The 19,276-nt window shown below is 40.3% G+C and overlaps 1 protein-coding gene across 4 annotated transcripts in view; it reads left to right on the top strand.

Moving 5' to 3' along the window:
- Positions 1-473: 473 nt before the first annotated feature.
- The window catches only part of AFTPH (aftiphilin), a 44,012-nt gene continuing 25,209 nt past the window's right edge, over positions 474-19,276 (top strand). Inside the window, exons 1-2 of one of the 4 annotated variants that reach the window (XM_032683280.1) lie at positions 474-665; positions 10,966-12,754. In XM_032683280.1, coding sequence (XP_032539171.1) covers positions 10,997-12,754 — 1,758 coding nt within the window. In that variant the 5' untranslated portion in view covers positions 474-665; positions 10,966-10,996. Of the gene's footprint in view, positions 666-1,395; positions 1,417-10,965; positions 12,755-19,276 lie in introns of those variants that run through there. The other 3 variants (XM_032683276.1, XM_032683278.1, XM_032683277.1) reach the window with 3 other exon arrangements.

Here is a 19,276-nt window from a genome sequence, read left to right on the forward strand (position 1 = left end):
CTAGTTCACACAGGTTGGAACTCGGTGATCTCAGAGGCCTTTTCCCACCTAATTAATTCCGTGATTCTTCAACAAACCTTTGATATCACGCTCCACTCGCTGCTTCATTATCGCGATTCTCCAGCGCGTTGCAACCGCCGTGCGGAGCTCAGTTAACCACCGCCGAGGGATAAATGGCAGGCTCTGCACGTCTGTGGTTCTAAATTTTAACACGCGCTTGCTCGCGGGTCGGAACCGGGCGGCCTTTAAGGCCCTTTTCCACCGAATCCGCTCTGGGACTCCGTGTCACACCAAGACAGAGCACACAACACACACACATAAACGTTTCATTCGTTTATTCGCAGCACTGACTGCCCGCGCCATCCCCGTTCGCCGGCCCGGCCGGACGTGACGCGGCGCGGGGGCGGCGGCGCGGGGAGCGCCGGGAGGCCGGGGGGCGGTGGCGGGGCAGGAGGCGGCGGCCGGAGGGGGCCGGGCTGCAGCGACGCGGTTCCTGTCGCCCACAGCGGCTCCCCCTCCATGGCCGTTGCCGCGGGAGGCCGCAGATAACCGGCCGCGGCCCCCTCTCCTCTCCCCTTCCTTCCCTGTCCCCCTTCCTTCCCTGTCCCCCTCCCCGCCCGCAGCCATGCCCGCCCGGGCCCCGCCGCCCCTTGCGCAGCCCGCAGGTAAGAGGCGGTGACGGGGCGGCTCGTCCGCTCCGGGCCTGGCCGGGAAAGGGCAGCGGGGACCCCTCGGCGGGGCTGCGGCGGCCGGGGCCTGGCGGGGCAGCGCCGTCCTTTTCCCCTTCGCCCCCGGGGGAGGGCGGCGGGGCCGGGCCGGGCCCGGCGGGGCAGGGCAGGGCAGGGCAGGGGGGAGCCCCGCGGGTTCCCCTCGCTGAGGCGCCGCTCCCTCGGCTCGTCCCGGCTTTGTCCTTCGGCGGGGCCCCAGCGCGGGATGCCCCGCGGTGTCCTGGGGTTCAGCTGAGAGAGGGAGAGAGGAATCAAGGCTGTGTGGTACAGTAAGTTAACCTGTCCTGTGCGCACGGCTTTTCCTGACGAGCTTTCGCTTTTAAAGCATGTCAGTCGCTAAATGCGTCTGGAGGTAACTCTGCTTCAACGTGTCATCATAATTATGATTTTTTTGATTTTTTTTTTTAAGAAGCAATATCATTCTAAAATGGGGGTAGTTACTCAATGCCTATTAGGTCCTGACGCTTCAGTTTACCATTATAAGTGTGTACTTGATGAACCAAAATATTTTTTTTTCCTTAGAGAAGACAGTGCCTTAAAAAAAAAAAGGGTTAAACCCTGGGATTCCTTCGAGGTGTCAGTAAATTGGCCTCTTGATGGTGACAGCCCCTTCCTCCCAGCTTCAGCACAGAAACTGAAACCTTCAGGAGTTTAATGCTCCTTAAGCAAACATCTGTTCATAAACAGAGTGAGTAGAGGAGCATTGTTGACAGGAGCTGCACTGCGTCGGTCTTGTGAGTTTAGTTTCCATGCGTGGTTTACAGCCCAACGTGCTTCATTAGGAATAATTTTTCAGCTGTTGAGTCCGTGGCAAAGTGAGTTTGATGGATGCTGCTTTTTAACTGGACTGGTCCTTGGAGACTGAACAAAATTAAAAGTATTTCCTCCTTGTGTTATTCTCTGGACATATGAACTAGACTTGGAAAGCTAATTAGCCTACTTTAAGCATGAAAATGCTCAGTTGTGTTGTCAGCACAGAAGTTGGCAGCTAATGCATGGGTAGTGGTTCCTCCTCCTGAAGTTGGAGCTGTACCTGGAGAAATATAACATTAATTGTGAGAACCTGGGGAAGAGGTGAAGTAGCTGTGACTACTGAGGGGTTGTGGGTTTTTTGAAACAGTCATATCAGTGAGAAAAAGTAGCCTAAATGTGAAAATATGAGACTTTAAGCTTAAAAATATGAAGTGATGCAGAGAAACTAATGTGGCTGTGGTGTTTTCATTCCACATGATATTTGCATGAAGTACACATTGTATGACCTTCTAAGGCAGTGTGAAAGTATGACCTCTTCCTTTTACTTCCTTTATTTGTTTATAAGTAAGCAATTGAAGGAGCTCAGCATCAGTTTGTTTTTATTCTTTTATGTATTTTAGTTTTGTCCAGATCACTGTTTTGTTTAGCAAAGGATTTAATAGGCTGTAAAATTTTGAGTTATACACAGTTAAATAATTCTGTTGATGAAAGCAATGTGATCTTGCATTTCTACTTGAAAAAAATCCTCTAATAACTTATTGAGCATTTTAACATCTTAATTACATCAAGTAATATTCTGAAACTTTCAGTACTCTGCAAAGACTTGTCTTTCACGGTGGAAATAATACAACAGCTTAGATGGACCTCAGTCTACTCTTTGCCCTTTCCTCTTGAAATATTCATGGAGCTCTCCTTGCAGATCTGTGGTAGTATCAGCTGGAAACCCAGTGGTGAAGAAACTGATGCTTGGTCTGGTTGTTTTCACTGTACTCAGGGACATAATCTTCCTTCAGATCCTCATTATCTTTTTCGACAGAATGTTCATTCCTTTCTGTGCTATTTTGCTGTTTGACAGCTTAAACTACTTCTTTATGAGTGTTTCAGCACAGTGACACACTAACCCTTTCACAAGGATTCAAAATACTTAGAACTTTTCTGCATAGTCCTCTTAAGAGCAGTGGCTTAGATCCTACTCATTCCCAGGTGTCAGAAATATTGTCTGTGAGGTTTTTTTCATTTGTGCAAAAAAACACACTGTGTGAGCTGCTGTTATTGCACACACAAAAAAGACTTGAAACGTGCCTTGTTTGAAAACTGACAGTCTCATTTTCAGCAGACTTTCTTTAATGCTGGTGTCTTCAGCAATTAAAGTTTTCAGCTAATTTCAGTTCAAGGAGTGTTTCTGTATTGGTGCCATTTGCAAGGTGATCTAATGAGTCTGCTTCTGTAAGGCAAATAATTTGGATCTTGCAAATCCAAGAGCCCTGTTTTGGGAGAGCCATGAGGAAGGGCAAATCCTGTCATCACCTTAGTATGTTTGAAAGTTGGTACCAGGGCGAAGGAAATGTGAAACCTTGAGTTCATGTGTCTTTTGAAAAGCGATGAAAAATAGATTTTATTCTTCGGAGTATTAGGTGTCCCGCCTGTATTGTGTTTTTAATATGATGTAATGTCTGTAGGTGGGATAAATGATGAATAATGTAAGGCTGTTCACTGAAAAACAAGCGAAAGTTCTCAGTAATGGAAAGAAGACCTCTGTGGTTGTTCTCCCTATGCAGCTGTATTTCCTCTGCCACGCCGTAGGAGAACCTTTCACATAAGAGTGCACCTCTGGGCACTTGTAATTTACTCTTTACTGTAGTCTGTGTGAAGTTTGAAAGGCTTATATGTGGTGGAGAACACACTGCTCTGTAAATAAGTCTCTGGGAACAGTTGACCTTAGGTAATCTAGTTCTAATACTTTTTAATCTAGCATCTTTTTATCTTAATTTAGAACAGGTTCCCAGCTAGCATGTTTGAGGGTAACATCCAGAAATAGATTTTCTCAGTGAGTTGACCACCTGTTTTAAAAGGAATTGAAGAAATCATAGGAATGAAAACATCTCAGCTATGTGTTACTTAAGACATCTGTCTTTACACGTCGTAGGGCTGTGTACTCTACATTGGGCACAAATATTGCATTCCTGCAGAGCCAGATTTTAAACCTGATTGACTTTCCCAGCCAGTTGTGTTTGCCTATAGGATTTTAAAATGTGCTTGTTCTTACAACATTTCCTCCACTGTCTGGTTACAGATTTAACTAAAGGCAGCGTCTTCATCTGCAGCTGATAAAGCACATCAGTAGATTTTGAAATTAGACATTTTTTTGCTTGTATTAACTTTACAAAGATAACCTGGTCTTTTAGGTTTGGGAAGTAATGCTATTCTTGGTTAAAAAAGAGTCTAATGAATCAGCACAACATCTAGATTGATATTTTCCTAATGTTCCTCTGATTCCACAGCTAAGCTAAAATGAAATAGGGAGAAGTGAAGCAGCACAACTACTGAAAGTACATGTTTGATTGCTTCTTTGTATAGTCTAAAAAGGAGGTCTTCCTTTAAAAGGAAGATAGCTATATCCAAGATCTGTTTAAATGCCACATTTTTGCCACCTAACACTGTACTGTCAGTGATGAGAGGAAGAGGAGAAGTGTCAAAGAGGTTTGGATATTGTCTAGGCTGGGCTGTCTGGGGGTGCTGGCCTCTGGAGGGCAGAAGGACAGGAGGAATAAGTGCCTGATTCCTGGTGTCAGCCTCCCAGGTTTTGTTACTTTAATGTTTGTTGTACATACAACACTTTGTGATGAAGGTGTCTCGCATATTCGGTGTTTGTTGAGACCACAGTGATGTACAGTGGTATTGATTTAATTCCAAATGTTGGGTAATGAGAAATAGGGCTTGGAGACGTTTGCCTTACTGAAACTGGAGAACATTGTTTTCTTCAACCCCGTATATGTCCAAGGAAAAAGAAGAGTGCTCTGAAACTCCTGCTTTGGGTAATGGACCTCCTGGCTGTAACAGCATCAGGTTCAAAATCGAAAACATTGATTTCTTGGAGGCTTTATGAAGTAAACATTTTCTTGCTGTCTTTTGTTTGCTGGTAACTAATTCCAAAAATAAAAGTAAGCTCATTAAACCAATGTAAGAACATATTGACTTTAGCCTGGACAGAGGCTCGCCCTCTAGAGTGGATTTGGGTTGTAGAAATGCTCTTTTAGCAGACAGACTCTCTTTGTTTACAACCACCATTCTAGAAATAGGTTCTCAGGTGCAGAAAGACTGTGTGAATATATTTTCCTTTGTTCATAAGCCAAAGAAAAGGCAGAGTGATAACAGAAGAGGACAGCTTTTCCTACTGGAAGCCAACATTGTGCTGTAATAAGTTTAAATCTGGTCCTTACTCTGGTATTTTTGGCATCTGCTTGAGGAACTTCCTTGCAGTAAGAGTTAAATGTTCTTGGAAAGATCAGATGCTGGCAGCTGATGAGTTGAATCCATCTCTTGCCATTGCAAGGCTTTTACTGTAGGGTATTTCAGTAATGTTGTTGACATTTCTGTCATGGAGATCTTGATGGTGCCATTTCTGATCATTGTGTTTTCTGTGTGCTTTAAGGGGATGGGTTGCTTAACTCAGCTTTGTTTTCAGAATAATCCACAGCTGAGAGGTTACTCATTGCCTGGCTTCCTCTTAAGGTAAAGGAAACATTCTGCTCTACAAGGGGTTTCTTCCTTTGAATTTACATGCCTCATGTGTTTCTTTAGAGACACTCTTTGTGGCCTCCTGATTTTTTAGGTGTTATGTAAGAGCCAAACTTGCTGTTTCAGGTTTTGCCCTAGAAGATAGGCAGCAAAGGAACTATTTATACCTGCTTTTGTGTAGTGTAATTACATTGTTCCCTTTGCTGCCATGTCTTTGTTAGACTGTTACTATTACTCTGTAAAAAGATAGTGAACAAGGATGTGGTCTGTGTATGAGGAAAGCAGATATTGTTCCCTATTTACTGCAAACAAATAATAAGATACTCTGGCTTCATTGTAAATGTTTTGGAAACCTAGTTAGTGACCATAAAAGGAGAGTATGCATTTCCTTTTTCCAATTCCTCGCCCTATCAAAACTTAAGTCAACTACTTCTCATTTCTAGCATTACTGATTTCTCTTTTCTCTCTTCTTTTGAATGTTTTAAACTAACCTGAGTTACATTCTTAAATTCTTGTGACTTGAGAAAAAAGGTTTGACTCAGAGACTGCAGTATCAAAATTGAATCTTAATAAATTAATCACCAATTATTTTTTTTCTTTTGAGTAAAATGTCAATATATAATGCTAAGTATATTGGTGGATTGCACTTATAGTGACTTTTAACAGTGGTCTCTATTAATGGTATTGAAATTTGTTTGAGAAATTCCTTAATAATGAACATTGGAGTGTGAATGCAAAGAAACACATGGACACAAGAAGTTAACTAGTGTTTCCAGTTTAAAAAAAAACAAAACAAAACAACAAAAAATAGGTAAAAAGACAGAAAGGCAGAAAATGGTACCTGAAAGAGAATACAATCCTTTAATAATTTTTTTTTTTTAAACTGCTGGGACAGCTGCATGTCATGAGCAATTGATGGAAATCCATCTTCAGTCTAATAGTAAACTCTTGAGATCTGCAAGTGTTGCTGACCCTTGTCAACATAAATCTGTAATGGTGACTAAAGTAATCCACTCTAAACATGAACACTTTAACTGTGCCAGATTCTTCACCTCAGGGTGTAAGGTTTGATGCCAGAAACCTGAGATGTTGCATATTAGAAATCACAGAAGTTATGTATGTTGTGCTCTGTTATGTAAGTAAAAACTGTTGTAATTTTCTTCAAATATTATTATATAGCATGCTGAAAAATTGGTGGCTTCCAGTTGTTTTAAAAGTACATGTTTCAAGAATGTTTAAATGAACAGATAAGGGCAATAAGTGCATGTGAACTTCATAGCTGACTTTTAAATTTGGGAGCCAGTTCCCTGAAAACTACGGGCAAGATAAATAATCCACATTATTGGTCATAGATTTGTTCAAATTCTACTTCGGGTTAAACCATGTTTTGTGTTCATCACTTGAAATACCAGGTTTAAAAAATTATATAGCCTCATATCTTGACCAAGAATGTCTGAGCTGGGTATAAAGTACTACAAAAGATGAAGCCACTGTTCTAGCTCTGTTTGAGATTCCAGACAAAGCAGGGATTAACTAAATGAATTAAGGAACAAAGTTGTTGTTCTGTCAGACCTGTGGGTTTTCACTATGCTATTGTTTCAAATAACAAATTTGAATTGAAGTTTGATAACAAATTTCGTTTATAGTTGGCAGATAGAACACTTTTGGTAGTCAAGAAAGGGGACTATAATTAAATTCTTTCTGAAGAAAACTACATTAAGGCTATAAAATTCCCTTGCTGTTTTATATTGTGAGGAGATTTGGGATTATGCACAGCTTATAAATTTATCACTAATTAGTCAAGAGGAGGGGGAATACTAGTATGACTTTTTTTCCTTCTCTTACAGTTTGAGTATGTTTGAGTTCTATAAACAACAATTAAATTGTGTTAACATAACAACCTTACACCCGTTTCTAATACAGGTTCATACATTTTGGACCTCTTCATCTTTGGCTTTTAAAATGCAGCTGTAACATAAGTGGAAATAGTTGGCATTTAAAGAAAAATATACACAAGTCCAAACAATTAGTTATAAGTTGATTCTCGTGGTTAAACTGATTAAACACTTAGCAGACTTTCAAACCTATGATCAGATTTTTAAATGCGCAATTAATGTTCCTTGCAGATCCTGTTTTGGCAACTGTTACTGAAACATATCTGGAGCATTGTGCTGCTGGACTGCTGCTGTGTAAATGATCCCTGTGATCTCTTAAAAGTGCTTTGAAATGAAAAATTGAAGGAAGTTTCTTCTGCTGTGTGGCAGAAGTTGCAGGAGAGAAAAATTTTAAATGGTCAGAGATCTTCCTACATGTTCAATTGGGCTTTGTCAGGCTGCTTCAGCCCCCATGCAGTCTATCAGTTATCTTTGTCCTGTGCTTGTCCTTATTATTCTTGTTCCTTGTCTCCCCTTTTTTTATGATAACTGGAAAGAAAAGGAGTCTTACAGGTAAAATCCCTTTGATTGTGGTGCTTGCTGCTCTCACATTGTTCAGTTTGTTTTCTGAAACTGCACATTGGGGTTATTTTAGATCATCCTTGCTTCTAAGGATTTTCTCAACTCTCTTATCGTTTATTTTTGGCTGAGGTTAAAATACACAGTAAACGGCCAACAAAAAAATGGGTAGGGTTGTTATGGTGGATAGTGTATGGATGTATGGCCAGTGTAGGGTAAGAATTTTTTTTTTTATTATTATTTCTTGCATGAGATCCTCTGATGTCAGGTGGTGGAGTAGTTACTAATACAGACCTAATGTGATATTTCAAATAACTCGAGTGAAAACCAACTTAGACAAGCCTATAAGTCTGCAAAGACTCAACACACATGCTTTTTGGGGGAACCATACGGTCAAATTTTTCTTTTAATGGGAAAGCTCAGAGGCGTTTCCAGGGCTTCTGATTCACAGTGTTGGGATATGTCTTTGGGATACAAGAAAAAAACTTAGGTTTAGTTGCTTAGTCTGAATCATGATGACTGCCATTTTTTAATTTAGTTTAAGTAATGTTGGGCTATTGATGCATAAATTAAGAGGCTCATCAGCATCCTCCTGCATCTAATTCCTATCCAAAAAGCTGTGCTATTGTATGGAGACCACTGAGCTGGTGTTGTCTTTTAGCCAAACAAAAGCATTGCAGCTGATCAAAGTACTTTCCAAGAATTATAGAAAAACTTTATGCTGTAGGAATACAACGTGGATTTGTTTTATTACTGAACCAGCAAAACTATACTTTGATGTTATTGTCTTTGTACAGGGCTGTAAGTTTATATATTTACCAGTTAGAAACAAATTTAAGATTGCTTCTGTTTTCTGCTTTTTCTATATATAATATATAAAATATATAATACTTTGGTGTTGAACTTATGTCTTTATTTCTTACACTGCACTAAAAGCTTCAAGAATGGGTCTCATGGACTTCAGAAATCTTGGTTTCAAACCCAAATGTGTTAGCTTCCTAGCTTTAACTTGGGCTGTCCTTGGAGAAATGTTGAGTATTATTTTGTTTGTTTCAAGAACTAGTTTCTTGCCTTTACCATCTCTTCAGTTTTTGCCACATGGGATATGATAAATATTCTGTCAACTGAATTTTCAAATAGGTGTAACAGCTCTTACTAAATTTCAGAAAGTTTAATAATAAATTTATGCTATTGCCTACTGAGATTCAACTGGAGATTCAAATTTAAATACAAGGGATGATTTGTTATAGCAAATAAACCCATCCTTTCCCTTTCCAGGAACTGAAGATGGGGAGAGTGAGTCCCATTGATGCAATTTTCTGTTCTTTCTCCTGAATGTGTCTTGTTACTAAAAAGCTGTTGATTGATGATCCCAGTAGCCATGAATTCCAGACACAATGCCACTCACTGGTCAACCAGCTCCCCTGTAACTTTAAGTAGTGCTATCCCTGAGATACGGGGCCTTAAGATGGGCACAGAAAATATGAACCAATATCTACCTGACTGGTCTCTTTTCTACAAAAGAGCCAATAGAGCACTTTTACCTCCCAGGGCATATCTTTGTGCACAGACTGTGGATCTGCTTCTGCAGTGAAACATTCAGAAAGCAACTGTAGTCTGGATATACTGGGTGTTTAATCCCAATGTTGATGGTTGACCTCAGTAAATTTGAATATAAAAAAGGAATTACTGCTGTGATAGTGACAAAGACGAAATGCTGTTATGGTATTTAGTGAAGTGAAACCCCAGAAGCTCAGACAGTAAACAGATTGGAGTAATCTGTCTGTGAACATAAAGTCACACTTCTACAGACATCTTGAGAAGGATCTTTATCTCCATGTAGGACATTAAACAGCTATTGCTAGACCATGATGTAGAAGGGAGAGTGCTCTTGGGAGATGAGGCCTCTCAGATAAGCGAGCGAAGCTCTTCTCTCAAATACCTTGTTAAGCAGCTGGTGCTGAGTAAGCCTATGTGGGAGCTTGTTGACAACTTAGGCTTTATTCTAAACAAAATTCCTTTGCAGTTCTCTTCAGTTTGCATGTTATGTTACAAATTACTTCAGGGTTTCATCTGGTAAGCATGACGTTCTTTTGGAACTGCAAAATACCCTTTTAAAAAGAAATTGTAGGTATGTTGTTAGTCACCTTAAGGACGCCAGAGTTTCCTGGCAAATATCCAGAGTTGTTTGGCTCAAGTGCTTGGTATTTTGTGCTCAAGAAGAACTGCAGAGCTTCATTTGTTGTTCTTTTACCCTTTGTATGCTACTCTTAAGGTGTGTTCACAAAGTCATTTGCTAAAGATGCTGGACTTGGGGATCATGGTTTACCTGTGTTTCAGACATGGTATTATAAAGTCTACGCTTATTCTGCTGGTTAGAAATTCAAATATCTGCTAATATGTATAGGCTGTTTCCACTCTTTTTCTGTAGATAAGGCTCAGTGTGTTGTTACAGTTCATTCATGACAAGTTTTTTTGAAATGGAAAGAGCTTGGTTGTAGCTGTCCCTTTAAGGGTTTTAAGGTATGAACTAGTTCAGTGATATGTGCAGTTGTGGGTCTATACCTACTAGTAGTTACTGTTTCATTAATTGTACACAACATTGAAGAAGTCAGATCATTCTTTAGGAAAGAAAATTTTCCATAAACATCTTGCTTGTTCCTGTAGTGGTTTGCAATGTTAAGGGAGTCCTTAATCTGTTTCTATCTAGGCCATGGGAATACTTTCTTCTTTTTTTCTTCTTCCTCTGTGATTTGGTGATTTGTGTTTAAATATTTTATGTATAATTGTGCTCAGTTCTCCTTTTGAGAATAAGCTTTGATGAAGTGTGTTTGGCTCTAGGCTTTACTGGTGTTCATAATGGCATCTCTCAACTGGTTCCTAAGACAGAAGCAGGCTGGTGGCAGCAGCTGTGGGGACAGCACAGAGTTCCAAAGAACAGGGAAACCAAACAGAAACCAGTGAATTGGTAGAAAGAAACTTTAACAATAGGGCAGCAGAACTGATGAATTAAAACTGAGTTTAGTTGTGTCAGTGTGTTGCACGATAGATCAAGACAATGATTTCAGCCCTACCAGCTGAAAATTGGCTCATTAGTAGTTTACAAGAGCCTTGAACAGTCCCTGTGCCTTCTAAAACAAGTGGATTTGGGGACTGTTTCTTTCAGCTATCCAATACAGACATTGACCTATACTCACTCTTTTAAAATAAGGCACGAAACTGTAAAAATAAAGTGTCTAAGAATACCAAAGCTGTCCAAATTCTGATATACTTCTGGTTTTCCCCTGTTACAGAAATACAGTAAGGTTGAAGCAGAACTAAACAATGGAACCAGACATTATTCGAATGTACTCCTCATCCCCTCCACCGCTGGACAACGGAGCCGATGATGACGATGAAGATGAATTTGGGGGGTTTTCTGGTGTGAGCACTGCTGGTGTGGCTTTTGCTGATTTTGATGCACCTGACTACAGTCATCCAAAGGAAGAGTTTATACCCACGAACCACTTCATCCCGCTTCATGATTATTCCGACAATGTAGCTGGCATTGCAACTTTCACATCTGTTAAAAATGTTAAAGACTGCGCTGCAGAGCTTCCTGCTCGTGCTAAGGAACTTTCTGATATGTCAGCTACTAGTACTGTCAAAGAAAAATCTAAGCTTAGAACTTCAGGTACTGCTTTAGAAGATGTAAACAGAAGGGGGGAACAAAGAGACAACACTGGAAAATCGGAGGGTTTTTCTTCTCGTCCAGTTAGAACTGGTGTAACAGTTGAGAGCCAGGATGAGCAAATAGATGCTTGTAATGGTGAGAAAATTCCATGTCTAGAGATTCTAACAAACGGATTTGCAGCATCAGACCCTGTAAATCCTCAGGGAACAGAAGATCTAGACAGTATTGGTGACTCAAAGGGACTGAAAACTGTTAGCACCCATAGTACTGAGCAAAATTTGAACTCAATGCCTAGCTCAGGTGAAGACTTTGCAGATTTTGCAACATTCTCAAACAAAAACCCAATCCATTTAGAGGGAACGGGGCCTACAATATGCAGTGTTCTTAGTGAAAGAGACTCACTGAGCGTTCAGGAGAACAACAGAATAAACAGAGTAACTTGTACTGAAGAAGAGGTTTGCATTTCAGAAGCGAGTTGTGAGCAGGGTCCCTCAGTACTGGAAGATGATGAGTTTGCTGTTTCTAGTATGTCTCAAACAACTGGAAGTTCAATATGCACTACTGAAAATGGAGAGCACACTGGGAGGAGAAGACAACATCGCACAGAGAATGGCAAAGATTTTCATAGGCCTGATGGTTCCTCAGAAGCAGCAGACATCAGGGTTGATAAGATCCAAAGCCTAAGCTGTGATCCTGCAGGAGAAAAATCGGGTGATTCTGAAGATCTTAAGAACGGTGGAAGTAGTACTGAAGTTGAAGCTTGCAGTGACACACATGAAGATGTTTTTGGTGACTTTGGTTCAGTCAGCAGTGTGTCTCCCACCTTCAGGAACGCTCAAGAATCAATAAATGATCTGGATTTGGAAAGAACTGCTGAACAGCCTGCACATATTAGCAAACCTAATGTTGAATTTGGTGAATTCAGGGACACAAGTACTGTTTCTCAGCAGCCAGCAAGTTTGGATCAAGCTGAACTAAAGCAGGCTGCTGACACTTTAGAATGTGATACTACCAGTAAAACTTCTGGCTTAGACTTCCAGCGTACTACTGAGGTAGAAAATGGTGATGATAGTGAATTTGGAGACTTTGATTCAGTGCCAAAACCTCAAGATGAGAGTGTTGCTTTCCAGGACTCTGACGACTTTGCGGACTTCAGTTCAGCAGGTTGTAACCAGGCTACGGACTGGAATGCTTTTGAGGATGAACAAAGAGACAGCTGTTCTTGGGCTGCCTTTGGAGAGGAACAAGCTGGTGAATCTCATCACAGAAAAGAGACATGGCAGTCACATAGGACAGAAGCACCTGCCAGGAGTGATGGCCCAGTATTACACAAGAGTGACAGTTTTGCTTTAGCATCTTCCCAAGGAACTATCAGTAAGCAATCTCAAGAGCTAACACCTTCAGTTCAGGTAAGGGTGTCCTTGATTTTGCTCAGCCTTGTTCTTTTCTTGTGCATACAGCCCTTCCTGGTTCCTACTTCTGCATACAACAAATATTTGAATAGTCCTTGTTTGCCTTTCAGGAGAGATTTAATGTGGTGTGTGAGACAGGCTGATATGAAATAGTATGCTGTGTTTGGATCTTGCAGCTCTTGTCCTGTTACTTCCTGCAGAAAAATGAGCAGGGTGTGCTGGAACTTGGTATGCATTTGTTTTGAGGATTGCATGTGATCCTTTACATAAATTGATCAAAGGAATAAGCCAGCATGAACATTTCAGAGCTGTGGTAGTTATTTCCTTTGCTCCATTGTTAGTTACTTTTGGGGAGGCGCTCTGTTGCCTTTTCATAAAGTAGTGATGTGACTGGAAGCTGGGATTACTGGTTCCCAAAATTTTTCATCACCATTCTCTGTTGTGTTTTCAAAATCCAATTAAAAATGATTACTTGATTTGTAAATAGCTGCACTCATTTGCTTAGAGCAGAGAGCATGATAAAACACAACCTGTGGAATTCTGTCCCTGTTATTTCAACTCCTGGGAAGTTAACCATTAAAAAGTTCTTTAAAAATAAGTCTCTGTTATACATTAATTGTGGGAAGCTTCACATTATAGCAACATCACAAATACAGGACTGGTGATTTGTTAAAGCTGCTGCTACTTCTAATTAGGAGTTCCAGGGAGGGTGAAGTAAATAGATTTATTTCTTACCACACCCCCTGTGTTTTCTGCCTTAGTTGATAGGCATTTATTAATTCCTAATGAGTTACTTCCTAAGTCTTTTTACAGGTAATTTTTGAGATCTATGCCTGTTCATACATAGACTTTTCTTTTTTTACCAAGTATTTGATATTATTTTTACAGAATTCAGAACAACAGTTTGAATTTAGAATTCTCTTCAGTTCTTCTTTTTATTCACATCATCCCATATGAGTAGTTCAGAGTATGCTCTGTGTTTTGTGAAGTGTGAAGCAGCACCAGCAGTAAAGGGTGTTAGTGGTGATAAGTGTCTGAAAGGTTTGGATCTTCTCTGGCAGTAAAAGGAAATGAGGTAAGTCCTTTCTTCCAGGACCTTGGTTGGTGACAGCCCTGCCTCCTCCCGTTTCCTCCCAGTGACAGGTGAAATGGCTTTTCAGAAGAAGGTTGTACCAGCTGGAGCTTTGCCAGCACCAGCAAATGGAATGAAGCTTTTGGGCCTTAGCACTGGTTTCTTGTCACTTTAAAACCTGTGACTCTCAGGTCCTTACACTTCCTGCTTGCTGTTCCCTGCAGTGACTAACACAGCACATCTCAGAGGGATTTCACAAGCCAAAAAAAAGGCTCCCAAGTGAACCTGCAGAGAGATTTTTGTGCCTATGCAAAACCCTGCTGCTGAGCAACACCTGAATGTGTTGGTCCACTTCTTAATTTGAAAGCACAAATCTATTGTTACCTATTCTGTTAGTCATTCACTCATAAAAATTGGAGAGTACTAAGGTCAGTAGTGCAATTAATCTCAATTGTATCTCTTGCCACTTGAAAGACTGTCCAGAATCTGACAAAGAAATGGGGTGGGGAGATGATTTTAGTAAATCATCCCTTTTATTTTCTAGTTAATTACACTATTAAGGGATAGTCTAAAGGTTTCAAATGTTTATTTTCTTTTAAAATTGTCTGTAATTTTATGATGGAGTTTTAATAGAAAGCATTTCTGAATGTAGATGTTTACAAAAACAGAACCTTCAGAGGTTCTGTAGTTAATTTTCTCCCCTCCCCAAGTCTGCCTTAAGAAAAGATAAAAGTAAAGTTAAAAAGGAAGCTCTTTGCTCAAGATCCAGATGAAATCATACAGTAGTTTGATTAGATTGTAAAGCAAATTTTAAGACTTAAATGTTTTTTTTTTTCATTCCCTTTCTTTATGCTGCAGTCAATTGTGACTGTTTGGATCCCCTGACAGTGAGGAAGTACAACTGTGACCGTGTTTTACACAAAGAACCTGGAGAGGAAGTTGAGCTGGACATGTTTTCTCTGTTGCAATAGTTTCCTTAGCCTTGCAATATGAGTTAGTTGCTACATTTTTTTTTCAGTTAACTCTTAAAGCAGTAGCTTCACTTTTTCAAAATGTTCTTAGTATTCTCTGAGTGCCTTAAAGTTTTGGAAGGATCTATTAAAACCTTTTTATCTTAAAAAAAATTCTCGTTTTAAGATTAAATAGTGATTCTGTTTTTAATCCATTGAGCCACAGATTACCAAATTGCAGTTAGAAACACTGAGATTAACTAACGAGTCAGCATGAGCCAGCAGACACTCCCAGGGTGCAGAACCTTAGTAAAATTAAACTCAGATTTTGATCAGCTTCCCTGCTTTCATTTAAGATGATGTCACTGGGGTCAAAACACAGAATACAGCATTTTAAAGTATTTACTAGTCTTCTGTTTACCATGTATTAAAGCTGAGTTTGCAGCTGTTTGGATGCAAGAGCAGGATTACTTGCATGCAAAATAAATCTCATGAGAGGTAAATGAACGAAGTTTTCTGCTACCCTGGCTAAAGAAGGTTAGGGAGGAGGAGATCAGTGTATTGCTGGCAGATCTAACAAGCAATTGCTGTAGCAACCCAAAGGGAGCAGTCCGTGTCCAAGGGAGAAATACTGCATGTGTTGGACACTTGAGATAGATGTGAAAATCGAGATCTCAGCTTAGGCTAAGGGTGGGCTGAGATCATTTACAAGATACTGTATACACTTGACCTGTGATGAGGAGGCTGGGAGAGTCACTGTGATGTGGTAGTGAAATAATTTTGAATGGTGTATAAGAGAATGATCCTAATGGAATTCTTTACAAAGGCAGAAAATTGAAAAGTATACTTAGCATTGCTGTTTAAATGTGGAAATGGTGTATACAGCAATTTTCATCCATCCAGAATGCAGCATAAAAGCAAAGTTATTTATCAGTAGCTCAAGTCTCCTTTCCAAAGGCCTCTGTGTATTTTCCTTTCTGTTTTCTTAATTTTTATATTCTGGATGCGGAGGTGGCAGCAAAATTTTGTGCTTTGTGAATGTGGTCTTGATTGTACAGTGTGTGTTGGGCAAACCGTTTTAAAGATTTTGGATTTGGTATACTCTTTAATTAAAAAATAGACTTTGCTTCAATTCAAATATATAATCCATTTTTTATTTAGAAAATATCAAAGACAACACTGAGGCGAGGTCACAGAAATGACCTTAAATAGTGACACGTAGTGGCAAAAAGATCACTATGCCTCTTTTTCATTGCCTTTGGTCTCAGGCTCTGAATCCTGCACACAGTCTGAAGTGCAGGATTTGTAACATGCTGACCTTTTCTATTCAGTAGTGCTGTGTAGAGGGGAGGAGAGAAAGGGCTTGGTGTTTTCAGTTAAACCTGCCGAAAGAATTTGTGACCCCTTAGAAAAGGTTCCAGTGTCAAAGGCCAATGGACACAGATACACAGGCTGTTAATTGAGCCCATATTAATGCTGCTGTATACCTTAATCCATTTCATGTCTGCAGCTGAAAATGTGTAGTGCTTGGTTTTGGTTGAGCTGCAGTTTGCTTTAGAGAGAGATGTGCCTTTGTGTTCACTAGCACAAAGATTTAGGATGTATCTGTGGGTGAACTGGCCGAGTTAACAAGTCCCTGCACTGTACCATAGGCATTAGCCCCTTTTAAGTGATCACATTGCAAACTACTAAGTTATGTTTATAAGGGATGGAAGGCTCGTAGCACCACTTTGTCCATGAGATAGTGCTGAACATTAGTCAGCTGAGGGGGTTACTCTGCTGCATTAAGAATATATATATATAGGACTTGAGCAGTGAAGCACAAGAGCAGTTATAATCCATGGTAATCGTGTGGGTGGGGAATACGGCTGTGCCTGGCTGTGTTCAGGGAGCCCAGGCATCTCTGGAGGAAGAGGAGCCAAACAATGGCTTGGTTGGGAGGCCAGAAGTCTTCACCTGATTTAGCCGAGAGTTAAGGAATCCTGGAAAGGGATAAAGGAAAATGTGAACAGTCCTCCAAGTGGGCTTTAAGATTCTCCACTGATTAGAGAGCCTGTGCTCAGGGGCTCTGCCTCTTCAGATGAATCAGTGTGGGCGACGCACAGTTACTAAGCCACGCATATGCAGCAAGACAAAGAAAACCCTGGATCACTGTCACTTGGAGTGTACTTTGTCTTGGGCGGTGATCATCCTTTTGGGAAAAAGTAATTATGACCATAAAGGCTTCAGCCCTCCCAGTTCACTAAGGTAAATTAAAGTAGTGTTGGCTAAATTATGTTCAGGCAGTTGGGTAGCAATTTACGGTGTAAATATATCTTTCTGGAAAGGTTTGGGTTTCTTAAGTTTAAGTATGTGCAGCTGAACAGCAGTAAAAATCAGACTATTAAAAGTAACCCATAACTGCTGTTTTTCAGAATAGGCTGGCTAAGGGGAATCTTACAAAAGAAAATAGTTCGAGAGGGGTTTGTTTTAGCATTACTATTGTTTGTATATCACAGGACAAAATGATTCCCCATTTTGTAAACTTAAGTGTCATCTGCTGTACTTCCTCTCAGAGCCTGACTGAGAAGTTAGTGCAACACCAGTAGATAATAAAAACATGGCAAACTGAAATGGTCAGTAAGTTTTATGTAGTCACAATAAATAACTGTTAAACTTCACTTTGCTGGCATGGCAGGTGCAGGATTTGCTGCATTCTTCAGCTGAGGGAGAATAAATGGTCAATGCTTCCAGCAAAAAGGAGGGAGACAGCTTCATACTTCTACCCTGAACTTCCCTGTGCTTTACAACTCTCCTGTATCAATCAGTAAAGAGAGGACAGAACTCATGTTCTTTTTTTTCCTCAAACTACTAAATTTTCAGATTTGCTTTGCAGCTGATCTCACAACTTTTATAGTTACTCTTTAAAAAGGGATTTCGGATATTTAGGACTGAGATTGCCTCCTTTAATTCTTTAAATTATTGTAAAAAACCCCTGAATCTTCATTTCACATTGGTAAGGGGTTTTAGTTCTTGTGGCATCCTTTTCCTGGGTTGCAAATCTCAGTTTAGGACAAGTATTTTCATTATGAATTTCCTCTGCTAAGAAAAATACCACAGTTCAATTTTTTGCATCTAAGAAATTTGTGGCGCCACCTTATATTTACCTGCTTTTCAGGAGAAAAGCCATCACATTTAAGTCATGAGAAGTTAGGTAGTGTTCTTTGTAAGCTTTGCTTGTCTTTTTTACTCAGGAGTTTTTCTGCCTGCAGCTGTTCCCTCATTGCTTTTGAGGAGGTGTTCCCTTTGCTAGGCAGAGCCTGCACGTCAGGCAAAGAAATAAATTGTTGCTATGTGAAAGGGAAATGGATTCATGGTTTAAGTAGTCCATAAACCCTTTCAAAGAAAAAACTGCCCCCCTGTAACTAAGTACTTAGTGATTTGTTTGTTTGCTTATTGTGTTTAGTTATCTGTTTAGCTGTTTAATGCTGAGTCCAGAAAATTTTGAGACCCACTGAAGCTGATTGGTGTGTTCCCCATGGTGAGTTGCATCAGTTTTTCAGCTCCCTTGACTTATGTGTGGTCATGTAGTCTAACTTTTTTAAAAAAATCCCCAAACCCTCTCAAAAAAAACCCTCAAAAAAACCCAATAAAAACCAACCAAACAATCCCAAGACACCCAACTCCCCCACACACATATGGTGAAGGTACAGGAGTATGTAGCAAGTTAGTTCCTCACAGGCAAATGTGCTGCTGGAAAATAGGGTTTGGTTGTTAGAAAACCCAGCAAAGGGAGTTTCTTGTTTCACCACTACTTTATTTTGTTTAAATGGTCATAAATACCTGTGCTAGACATTGCAGAGCAGTGGGTTCACAATTTAAAATAAATAAAATCTTTCTGGTTATTCAGTTTCTTTTCTTGGCCTCTGGCCCATGAGCTTTGTTCTATCATTTTTTGAGAGTCTTCAGTCAGCTTCTGAGTTCTAACTAGAAGCCAGTGATGTCCCTATGAACTTTATTCCTTTCCTAATTATGCATTTAGCAACTTGGATCCTTTATATGCTCATTACTGTCTCTTTTATGTTTTTCTTTTATTACATTTCGTATAAGCTTGAATATCTGAATATGCTCAGTAATTTAACTGTTACACTGATTTCATTTCTTGGGTCTTCCAGTTTTGTGTTTGACAGATGGAAACAGCCCGGAGCTGGTGTTGCTTCCTCTATGGCCTCATTTCCCGGCAGGAGGATAAGAAGGGCTGAAGGCATGCTCTGCTTTTGGCTCTTCCCTTCTTAAAACACCTCTGAAGGCTGCCAGAGCAGAGATGCTCTGAGGTGTAAGGGACTTCCTAAGGGGAAAAAAAAACCATTGTGTTGAGAAGTGGGCTGTGCCCTCCAGTGAAAAGAGGGGAGGGAGGAAGGACAAAGTGCCACTCCACTCTTCATCTTCCATCGGGAAGAGGAGTTCACTGGATGAGCTCTTCATGTCTGCTCTGCAGTTCATATGTGATTGGAGCCA

The sequence above is a fragment of the Chiroxiphia lanceolata genome, chromosome 3 (assembly GCF_009829145.1).
Source record: "Chiroxiphia lanceolata isolate bChiLan1 chromosome 3, bChiLan1.pri, whole genome shotgun sequence".
In the NCBI taxonomy this organism is placed as follows: Eukaryota; Metazoa; Chordata; class Aves; order Passeriformes; family Pipridae; genus Chiroxiphia; species Chiroxiphia lanceolata.